At 43.5% G+C, this 11,717-nt stretch overlaps 1 protein-coding gene across 2 annotated transcripts in view; it reads left to right on the top strand.

Moving 5' to 3' along the window:
• Positions 1-11,717, top strand: part of hectd2 (HECT domain containing 2) — a 39,211-nt gene that overhangs the window by 8,665 nt on the left and 18,829 nt on the right. For both annotated transcript variants that reach the window (XM_020606681.1, XM_020606682.1), the window contains 11 exons: positions 1,990-2,128; positions 2,310-2,412; positions 2,545-2,634; positions 3,178-3,242; positions 3,994-4,039; positions 5,742-5,851; positions 7,222-7,370; positions 7,506-7,629; positions 8,370-8,466; positions 8,650-8,757; positions 9,555-9,687. In XM_020606681.1, the coding sequence (XP_020462337.1) occupies positions 1,990-2,128; positions 2,310-2,412; positions 2,545-2,634; positions 3,178-3,242; positions 3,994-4,039; positions 5,742-5,851; positions 7,222-7,370; positions 7,506-7,629; positions 8,370-8,466; positions 8,650-8,757; positions 9,555-9,687 (1,164 nt within the window). The remainder of the gene's footprint in view (positions 1-1,989; positions 2,129-2,309; positions 2,413-2,544; positions 2,635-3,177; positions 3,243-3,993; positions 4,040-5,741; positions 5,852-7,221; positions 7,371-7,505; positions 7,630-8,369; positions 8,467-8,649; positions 8,758-9,554; positions 9,688-11,717) is intronic.

Genomic DNA, 11,717 nt, shown 5'->3' with positions numbered 1-11,717 from the left:
TGACATGAATTAATGGACAGCATCAGATGACAACACAAAAGACATGAAAGGTTCTGGTGAAGTGAACTTTAAAGGGAAGAGGAGGACGACGATGTCCTCAGAGGTTGGGAAGGTGACTCTTCTAATGAAAGGGTGTCGTGACAACTGAGGCTCATTGTTATCACGACTAAATTTGGCAACGCATGAGCTGAAACCGCAGGAATAATTAAGAAGCTGTGACGAAGGAGTGGGAAGGGAAAGGTACAAAGATGGGAGGATGAGGGCGAAGAGTGTCTCCTCCTCCTTCCTGCTGTGATTGGCCTTTCTTACCTTTGTCCATTTTTGATACCATCAACTAAACGAATGACATTTCATGACCAGATTTCTGTGGCACCTGCTGGATATTTATTGCACGGCCTTCAGAGGAGGGCTCACTTTGACTGTGCAGAACAAAATGCCTCCTTGACTTCTGGTTTTGATTCATCACAAATTATCTTGATAGTCAGACAATGGCCATTTTCCATGGAATGTGGATGTTCATGCTCACCAGAAGCTAAATCTGATCATGGATATTCCAGTAATTGCAGTAATTTTCTTGGACATAATCTTCAGGATCTTTTTACTTATCTTGGATTTACAGGACATCACTGTCTTCACTTTACAGTATATTTCTATAAATCATTACAAATGTGATTTTACATACACAGGAGCTTGTACACGTACAATCTGCCCATGCCTACAGAATGAGCCCCCACAATGCACCTGGACAGGCCTGCTGGCGACTGTTGTTGCTATGGAGATGGAGACAATAGGAGGCTAATTATAAACAGAATGGGAGGATGGGTGAAGGTGTGTGTTGGTAGTACAGCCCAGCCTCTGTTCTTACACATGGACCAGGGTAAATAGCTGCTGTTTGTGTGTGGCCCACTCTCCCCGTCTCTCCACACCGCTACATGTTTCCAGAAAATTCCCGTCCTTTCTCTCCACCTGTCATTTAAACCCGTCAGACAGCCACCAGTAATGTGGACCATGTTATCTCTGGCAAAATGACAAAACATACAGTTAAAACTGAAATAATACTTGGAACGTAAAATGAAGTGAGTCTGATTCTGATGAACATTTTGATGTATCTGATGTTCTCATCTCAACTCTAACTCTCTGTTACCCTGTGTGACCGGTGATAAACACTGGTAGCTAGTTTTGGGTTTGAGTCTCTGGATCTTTTCATAAACTGTATGATTTTTAGATTGTACAGAAGGATTTTTTCCACATTAGAGTTTGAACAAGAGCCTTCCAACATCTGCCACCATAGATCACGAGACAACGGGCCCCTGGGCACAGACGTATAGAAGGCCCCTGCCTCTCCAACACTTCTAAGACCAAGACTCAGAGAATGAGCAACCACACGATTTGTATTCAGTTTGTGTCTTCTTGAGGTTGGTTTGTGCCTCTTTGTACTTGTGGGTTTGTGTTAGTTTTAGCCCTTATTTTTTAACTAAATTAACATCTCTGTGTATTCATTTTGCACTTATTTGACCAGTTTTGTGTATTTTTACTGTTCTGTGCCACTTTTTGGTTCTTCACTTCATGTTTTTTAATAGTTTTTAAAATGAGTTTGAATTAAGTGACTAGAAAGGCTAACAGTCCCTTGGCAGTACTCTGGTCTAGGGGCCCCCTCACCCCTTGGGCCCAAATAGATTATGAACATTTTATAAATGGGCTTTATGATTATAGTTGATTCCGATTACTATTCTGATCCAGTGGTTGCTCTTATCGGGACTCCGGCCCGCTATTCCCAGCCTGAAAGCTGCTGTAGCTTAGCAAGCTACATTATTTTGCACATTTATTTCAAGATGTATTTTTTCAGATTATCACAGTTAGTTCTTGTTGTCTGGGGGGTTGCTGAGGCTTGAGCAGCTCTGATTTCTGCCCCAGAGCTAAAATGAAAATTACATCCTTGCACAAAAGCAAACATAAATGGTTTATTGTCTTTCTATATGTGTCTTCCAGGGAGAGAGCTGCCTCCGATCTGCAGCGACGTTCGACAGAAGCAGAGGCTCTCCCTCGACACTCTGCCTCCAGAAGTTAAAGCTCCATTCCCTTCCGACCCCGTCATCCCCCTGCGTACCAAGACCACCAAGGAGTTTCAGTGAGTCCCGAGTCCCTGAACCGGGCCCCTAAAATATTAGGACTGTTATCAATTTGCCTGCCGAGAAGTCTCAAACACCAAATCTGAACCATTTTTTTTTCTGCTCCAAACATTTTAACGACACAATGAGCCAGTTGTGCTTGTGTTTTTAAGCATGGTGAGTGTGTGTTTGTGTTGCCAGGGAAGACATGGAGCGTGCAGTCCAATCAGGTGACTGGAGGGAGGTCAGAGAGTTTTACCTGACCACCTTTGACTCCTTCATAGAAATGAACGCTGCCTTCAAGGTAGAATACATTAATACACACAGCCTAAGTCCCGTTTTGGGAAAAATGCCATAGCATGTTCCTCCTCCTCTAATGTGTTCTCTGTCCAAATCTTTGCTCATTTTCTTCCCTCCCTGTTTCCTCCTTTCCCAGCGAGAGGCGAACGGATTGTTTAACACCATAGACGACTCAGGAGTCAATGCCAAGTTTGTCAACGCTGTTTATGACGCACTGCTCAGCACAGTAAGCACGAGACCACAAACATGCACACAAGCTTGGGAGCAGCTAGAACAATCTCGTATCTCACCACCAAACTGCTTGTAGATCTGTTAGCTGTTTGGAAACATGACATATGGAGCACAAGCAGGATAAATCGCCTGCAATTACACATTAATGCACCTTGTGTGATGCTTTCATGGAACATTCCAGGTTGGAGATTTGAACCGTCTCCAAAAGATTATTTCATGACATCACATCTGTACCTGAGGTTGTAGCTTCTCTTATAGTTTACGTACCTTCTCTAAGACTTGATGAGCTGCCATGTGATGCTATTAATGGCATTCAATCACACCGTGACAAAATGCCTCCCATGAATTCAGTCAGTGAATAAGAGGGTCTTTTCAAACATGAAACACCTCAGGCTGTCCATGTGACCTGCCTGGTGAACTAAAGGTTAGAGAAAACTGGAGGCCACTGTTGTAGGTCTCTGACATTCAGGACTTTTGCGCCAACCTTGTGATCTCTTCTGTTTTGGACATTAGAAAATGTTGTGGTGTGTGTCTCTAGCCTCAGGACATCCAGAAGTTGGTGTTGAAAGGCATCATCAACAGCCTGCTGAGGGAGTGGAAAGGGTGAGAAGACGTCTTATAATTATCTGCACCACATTATAGTTTGATCTTTTGCTACATTTCACTTTTACTTTAGTGTCAGTATCACTTTCATACAGTGGTTTTGCTGTGTTCACATCATGTGGGAGGATGGGACTAGTTCCCATGGAAACAGCTCCAAGATGGTGGCTGTCCATGGTTGTTTACAAGCTACTTTGTCGTTAAAATGTGAGCAAGGTTTACTCCAGCTGTCAGATTCTATACAGCTACTTCCACTCGCTGTGTGGAACATTTGGCTACTAGGCTCATTTGTCAGTTGACCTTTAACTTTATTCATTTTGACATTATTTAACAGAACATTATTTTATTTTGTGCGAGCAGCAGTGTTGCTAACTATCATACATATTTCTGGTTTGTTAACAAGTGAAATTAGATGCAATACAGCATGATATGGATCTGATCTACCTTGAACTCCCATTTTTTTCCCACTTCACCGTTACGGTTTAGACGACATGATGCGAACGCAGCATTATAACTGTGGTAGTGACTGCAGATGAGCAGGTTAATGCAGCAGAACGGTGTCAGAGGAATCCTCCTGTGTTTAATGGAGTTCTCTTGCTATTTCAGATGAAAGATTGATGTTGCTTTCAGTTTTGTGTCTGAGACACCTTAGCACACAGACATACTGTAGCTTGCCCAACAGAGTCGTGCGTTTTGCTGCGCTGAATGCTTGATCTCCTTGACAGGTTTTGGTTTTTGCTTGTTCTGTTTTCAGGCCTCGGACAAAAGATGACTTGCGAGCTTATTTCATTCTGGTTCAGGTGAGAGTGAAAACTCTTATACTCAGTAAAGAACGCACAAAGCATCGTGTTATACAGAAGTTATGGACGAGGTATAAGCATAGACTGCCAGCACACACACCCTGGAGGGTATTACTGGGCTTATGTACACTGGTCAGTTACAGTAGTGAGCTACACTGAAATTACTACCTGTTTTAAGCAGTATATATGGTTCTGTGCAAAGCTTTTAGGTGCTAAAGGTAAAGTGGGAATAATACCATAAACCCTGGCTCAGATCGGTATTTGCTGCGACCCCCTTTGCCCCAGTTCTCCCCAGTCCACCTGCACAGAGCGTGCCCAGGTACTGTGCAGGTAGCTTGTTCCTCTGTGGATTCAGGCTGTCTCTGTCTCTTCGTGTGGTCCCAGACCGACTCCATGATGTTGCGATCAGGGCTCTGTGGGTCACTAGATCTTCATGTTGTGTGTCAGCTGATGGACACACTAGGTTACAGTAAACACACAAGCACAAAAACCTCCCTAGAATCTGCAGGTCAGCTCACCTCCATAGTTTTTGTTACATTTTGTCTATAAACTCATTTTACTGCTATTTAATCTACTTTTTTCTTTCTCATTTCTTTTTCTCCCACACAGTTTCTCCATCTCTCCCATTGTTTTTTCCTTTTCTCATCAGTGCTGGTGGACTTCACCCTTCACTTATGTATGTTTCTTCTAGTGGGATCCATCTTTAATCCCATTTGGCTCTATTTTTGATCTCTCTCTCTCTCTCCAGTCTAATTTCCATATATGGTTTGAGGAATCAGAATCAGATTAAGTCAGGAATCTACAGTAGTTCCACTGTGGTTCCATGCTCCATCAGCATGCGCACACACATACACGTCATCCCTTTGGACTTGGAGGGCTGGCCTTGTTCTCCAGCTCTCAGGAGAACACAACCGCACACACATTGGGACTGGGTGAGGTCATGTTGCTGGAGCTGTGCTGCGCTGGTTTCCTGTCTCATGATGACTTTACAGGAGCTGCAACCTACACGTTCTGCCTGTCGCTCCCTCTCTGCCTCATCTGTGTGTGAAATCCCTGTAAAGACTGAAAGAAGCTCTGTGGAATTATCTCACTTATTATGTCTTTTGTTATTCCTTCTCATTTGTTCAAACAGCAGTCTAACAGACAGAACCTCAAACTCAGTCAAAGTGAGTCATGTTTCTGAGAAAAAATCTAAATGAGCCAGGCTCAGGCTCACCTTCATTTGAGTTGTAAAAGTTGTCTGTCCTGGTGTTTTAAGGAAAAGTCCTCCTCCTCAGGTGGGTGACTGAGAAGAATAGTTTTGTTTCATTTGAACGATGGCCTTGTTCACCGTTTCTTTCAGTCCTATCACTGCATCCCGCACAGAACGTGATGACACTACCTTAGTAAAATGTTATTACTCAATGATGGACTGAGATGCCTACATAAGATCCAGGCTGTAATAAACCAGGTTTATTGTTTAATTATCTTAGCATACAAAGTTAAAACCAAATCAATGGACGCTTTTGTCCAAAAATACAGTGCACAGTAGAAATGGAAAAGATCATTTAAACCCTCCAGGTTTGTGTCCAGAGACATCAGCCACATGTGTCCCAGTTCACAAGGTGGACTTTATCCAGCCACAAGTTTCTAGATCAATATGTGATCGTATGTGATCGGTCTCTGCCACGTCTCACTGTGACATTGTGCTGTTTGTGCGTAGAATCCCCAGTATTCAAGCACCAGCACTTATGTGATCTACGCTCACCTGCTGAGGCAGATCGCAGCTTTGTCAGAGGCCGACCACCACTTCCTCATTCACTGGCTCAAGAAGTAAGTCTGAGTGAGTGTGATCTGTCAGCCAGCAGGTTTTACACAGACCTTTAAATGTCAAAGAGCTTAATAAGACAGCCAAGTCCTTTTGCAGAAAGGTTAGAACAAAGCCATATGTTTTGATCTTTCTATTGCTCTTGTGCTGTGTCTCTTGAGCCAAACCGGGGCTAAGGAAAGAAGCTGTTGAACAGATTGTAAAGTCTTCTGAGGGGAATATGTGATTTGGAGCTCTGTAAAAAATGGATGCGTAGGAAGACCAAGTCTTGTCATCGCATCCTTGTGAGACTGGAATGTAAATCTCTGGCCAGAAATGCAAAGCTCTGGCTCATTTTTCTTATGCAAATATCACATTCAGCTTTGAGACTTGGTAAATCTCTCGTATGTTTTCTTGTGTGCTATTTGGTACAAACCCCCAGTTCCAACAAACCATAGCAGTTTGTTCTTGCTTTTACTCTTCATCTTTGTTTTCCTCCTCGTCTGAAGAGGAGGAGGTCTATGGCAGTAACAACAGTTTGTTTTAATAAAGATACCTTGGTAACATATTTCTGTCCACAGACGGCTGTATACCAGTTCTCCCCAGCCTGCAAAAAGGTGTCAGAGGTTTAAATATTTGCAATGATTTAGGCTACAGGCGCCCCATGTTATCAGGGCTGGGTATCATCCCAGATAGGCAAACTGCTGCTGTAGGTGTTAAAATGAAACAGGACATGGGGGTTTGTACTGTCACTTGGACTCAAATGAGGCACAGGAGGACAAACACTGATCTAAACCTGCCTCATATTAGCTGCTCTCACTTGCACCTGAACACAGTCTCTTTTGTGTATATAACAATAGATGAACACAAAGTCGACAGAGACTTGATCAGGGGTTTATCAGGCTGACAGACACCAACTGTTGAACTTATAAGCCACTGTTCAGTCAGATTAAAACATTTTAGTTCCTCCATAAATGACTACATGTTGATCTCTCATGTTCTGTCCCCAGTATAATGTCAGAACCCACCTCTATTCAGTTTCATTAACCCCTATAGCTTTTAAAGCCTGACACACAGCCTCCAAGTACAGATGTAAGGCAGCTCCTGTTTGTTCCTCTCAGCCTAAAAGCCCAGAAGAATTTGTGCTGTTTGTGGTGATGATTTACAAACGAGCTGCTTCAAATTACAAGTTCTGTTCAGTTCTGCTCAAATCCAAAACCAGTTCTTTGTTCAACGCTGCTATTTTTTCCGCTCTTAAAGTGTAAGTGTTTATTTTTGTGCATGTGTGTATTTTAGGGCAGGCACGGTTAGTGCAGTTTAGACTCTGCCAGGCTGCTGATGTTAAAGGGCTTTAACTGTGTGTGTGTGTGTGTGTGTGTGTGCGCGCACGCGTCAGGCTGTCAGTGAGGCGTTTCAGGCAGCTGGTGGAGCGCCTTCTGCACTTCATCTCCACCCGTCTGTTCCCTGCAGAGCCAGATGAACTTCCTCCTCTGGCCAAATGCGCCTGGTGGATTCCCTCTGCTACCAAAGTGCTCAGCCTGTTCAGTGAGTCTCTCTCACACACACACACACACACACACACACACACGGTTGTATTACCTTACCAGCGTACAGTACGAACCTACAATAATGTAAATGTCACTGGCCTTATTGTCACATTTGACATTTTCCTCTCTGCAGATGCAGCCAACAGCGTCTCCTCTCCTCCCATCATGCCTTTCACTGACTTCTACAACATCACTCTTGACCACATAGACTTTATGGAGGATTACAGGACCTGGCAGAACTACGGCAACTCAAACAGGTCAGATATTTATTTGTTCTTTTGTCTGCCCTCTTTAACCATTACACTGCTTGTCTGACTTTTCCTAATATCACTGTAAAGGTGTCTGGGGTGCTTCTCTTACCTGAAGCCAACTCTTACCTGTTCTTCTTACCTGAAGCCAAATTATGACTCTGATGAAAGCATTGTTTGCTTTTGGGTTTCCAGCGCTGTGATCGTTTTGGCAGGCAGGCAGTCGACAACCTAAATCATATTCAGTTTAGTGAAAAAGAGACAAAAGCAGCAAATCATTACATTTGACTGTGGGATTAATAAACAGATCAATTCATCAGTGATAATAATCTCAAGGAGTTGGTTCATAGTCTGAAGCTCCCTGAAGTCAGATGGAGTAAAGTTCCCACAGATGCAGCTTGTCCAGAACTGTGGAAAGACTCTCACAAGCTGTTGAATCCTGTTTCACGCTGTGTCCCGACTCATTGATGTCTGGTAAAGAAACAAGATTCAGAGCGTACGGTTCAGACGATCAGCTCTAAAAGTCCCTGGCTGCTGGGGTGGGGGATTCTGGTTTGTAGGGTGTAGATTTCAGAACCTGTTCATTTGGGTAAAGCATAAAATTTTAACAACACAGGAGAGCTGCTCAGGAATTAAGTCGTTTGTTCTGTTGGTTTTAAAGGAAAATGTATTTCTGTAACTGATGGTAGCAAAACTGAAAAAGTCTTCTCATGGTTTTTAACTTTTCATATTTCTTCTTGTCATCTCAGATTTTCCTTCTGCCAGTTTCCCTTCATCCTTTCTACAGTCGTGAAGAAAGCCATCATCCAGAAAGACTCAGAGCAACAGATGATCAGTCAGGCCAGGGTGAGACGCACAAACACAGAAACCATGCCCCTGCCCTAATCACAACCAAGACTACGAGACATGTCCTCACTTTCTACAGCATCCTTACAAAGATGAAAACAGGAAAGCAGACCGAGCGTCCAGGGAGAACCAGAGCAACAGATGCTTCTCTGCTGACTTAATGTGTGTGTTTGTGTCTCACAGCAAAGCCTGGTCAGTAAGGTTTCTCGCAGGCAGAGAGTGGACATGAACCTTCTGTTCCTCAACATTAAAGTCCGACGAGCACAACTCCTCAGCGACTCACTGGATGAGGTCAGTGCACCAACACAACCTGCTCGGTGTTTGACATGTTTGCAAACCAAACTACTTCTATAAGCAGAGCTGCACAGTGCGGTCGGACTAAATAAGAAAATTATGAACAAGCCTGAGAAGAAGAGTTGTTTCCTCCACTGAGGATTCATTATCATCAGAGCACTTGGTAGCTAATGTTGGAAGTGAACATGAGCAAATGCAGGTGTTGTTTCAGACCTCTACAGACATTTTTCTTTCTCATTGCAAACTCACTTCCCAACAGGAAATTGCAGCAACCAGTTAGCTTGTTTGACCTTCTCTTTTAGCAGTGACCATCTTTTGCTTGTGTAGTGTAGATAGTGCAGCTAATTATAGTGTACAGCTTGTAAATACTAAATGTGTGTTTAGAAAATAGAACTGAAAATGGAAGAATTCATCTCACAGATGCAGATAAATGGCTTTTTAAGGATATATGATGACAGAGTATATATTCATTGAAATGTGTTTGGTGATAAGAGAAAAACAGGCACATGTGTGGTGAAGAACCGGTGGGAGAGGATGGTGAAAACAGACCCTCTCATGAGATTAGCAAGTGCACCTTAAATACATACATCCATAAATACATAAAAATCTCAAGTACTTAGTCTTAGCTAAACTATAAATCTGATGTGAACACTCAAATGTAAACTGTAAATCATATTAAATGCTCAAATTGTCCACGTTGTGTTCTGTGTAAATATTGGCCTTTTTTTTTTATTTGAAAACAATAAGCCCATAAGGGACCTGGTTTGTTAAACGCTTGGCTTCTCCTCCTGAAGCTGACGAGGAAGCGGTGCGACCTGAAGAAGAAGCTGCGAGTGACGTTTGTCGGGGAGGCAGGGCTAGACATGGGCGGCTTGACGAAGGAGTGGTTCCTGCTGCTCGTCCGGCAGATCTTTCACACAGACTACGGTGAGACGCCCTTTGTTTCCCAGATGTCAAGGTGTTGGAAAGTGTGTGCCATCATTGTGTCCACAGTGTAGCACAGAAGGCCTTCACCTTTGCACACACTGTGGTCTTACTGGAGCTGTGTCCATGAACCAGCCTTCAACAAGGATGAATAAGGAGAACAGAAAAGCTGCATTCACTCAACAGTCTTTTAGAAAACATCTGGCAACAACAGATAACACTAAGCCTCTAAGGTAAATCCTGTTTGATGTAGGCTCAAGGGAAAGTGAAGCCACACTTTATTGGAAATGAGTGGAAAGAGATTTAGATTTTTGTTGGATAAAGATGGAATGTGTTTTAGACATAGACAGAGGTCTCGGTGGATGAGCTCTGAGTTTTCAGGGCTTGGTTTTGGAAGCTCGGCAGCAAACTCTCAGACCAGAACAGTATTTATTGTCTGTCGTCATCTGTAGCCCGACTCGAATTCCCTCTGTATCTTTCTCTTCCTCTCATCTCTGGAGCATCAGATAGTCCCCTAAGCTCTTGAAAAGTCACTCAGAAAGGTTTATGCAGCTTCATCACAGACCACCTGCAGTCACTTTGGGTTCATGGCGGTTATATAGCTACACAAACTTCTCCAACCACTGCTGTAGCACTTCCTTTTTATTGATCTATATATTCCAAGAAATCATGTAGAGTAATATGTTAAAAATGAAAAATTGTTGCTCTTAATTCCCAGCTTTACAAACAGTGGGTCAGGTGTTAGTGGCTAAAACACTAGAACCACATACCGTATCAGTCTGTGATGCTATATGGAAATACAAACATACATTGTGGCTAAAAATCAATCTTAGACAGGCAGGAACCTAATGTTAAAGATTATATTTAGTAACAAGGTTTTTCTACTTAAGGCAAAATTACCAGGCAAAGTTAACACTTAAGAGCATGTTAGTTTCTAACAAAGACAGACACTACCTGATTTTTTGAAGGAGTTTAGGGACTTTGTATACTGGTCAATGCTACACGTGGCCAAAGAAGCAGAATGACAGCGAGCAGCAGCCTAAACTTATAGATGTTTATTGCAGTAAACCAAACTTAATGTAATACTGCTACAACTCAACCAGAAGATGTTACGTTCAAGTTAGTGCAGCTTGAATTATACAGTGTATTGAATGTGATGTTTGTTCTTATAAACGCAAAATTAAGTGAGTTTGGTCATTTATCAGAAAAAGACACGAGCTTAAAAAGCAAAACAATGTGCGCTGTACTTAGTGCTGAAGAGAAGAACCCTGAACAATGTTTGACTCTAGAATCTGAAACACTGACCTCAGCATCGACCCCGTCCATCAATAACAGTCTGCAGACACATGCTTCAGTTTCATGTAGTTTCCGTAATACATACATATGTACACAGGCATGCAGTTGTCAGTCCAGATGTGCACACAATCAACACCAGAGGAAATGTTCATGCAGCAGCAGCCGCCATCCCATCGGGGTGATGCTGGAGTTCAGTGTAGGTGACTAGGCGTCCCACAGCGGAGGGGGTCACATCAGGTGAGGCCAAGTCCGAGTCTCAGCACCAAACAGTTTGGTGAAGCAGGTCTCTAGCCAGCGTCTATAGGTCAGTCGTCAGGGCCCATCTGTATCAGGCTGTTTTAATGTTGTTGCCAATTTAAAGTATTTCAGGACACCTGTATTTCTAAGGGATTTCTCCTCTTAAAGTCCATCCATCCATCCATTTTCCTCCGCTTATCCGGGACCGGGTCGCGGGGGCAGCAATCTAAGCAAAGATGCCCAGACTTCCCTCTCTCCAGACACTTTCTCCAGCTCCTCCGGGGTAATGCCGAGGCGTTCCCAGGCCGGCCGAGAGACATAGTCCCTCCAGCGTGTCCTGGGTCTTCCTCGGGGCCTCCTCCCGGTGGGACATGCCCGGAACACCTCCCTAGGAAGGCGCCCAGGAGGCATCCAAAACAGATGCTCGAGCCACCTCAGCTGGCTCCTCTCAGTGTGGAGGAGCAGCGGTTCTACTCTGAGCTCCTCCCAGGGGACCGGGA

Source organism: Monopterus albus, unplaced genomic scaffold, assembly GCF_001952655.1.
Source record: "Monopterus albus unplaced genomic scaffold, M_albus_1.0 scaffold80.1, whole genome shotgun sequence".
In the NCBI taxonomy this organism is placed as follows: Eukaryota; Metazoa; Chordata; class Actinopteri; order Synbranchiformes; family Synbranchidae; genus Monopterus; species Monopterus albus.
The sequence above is the reverse complement of the archived record's forward strand: the minus strand, read 5'-3'. Positions and strand labels throughout refer to the sequence as shown.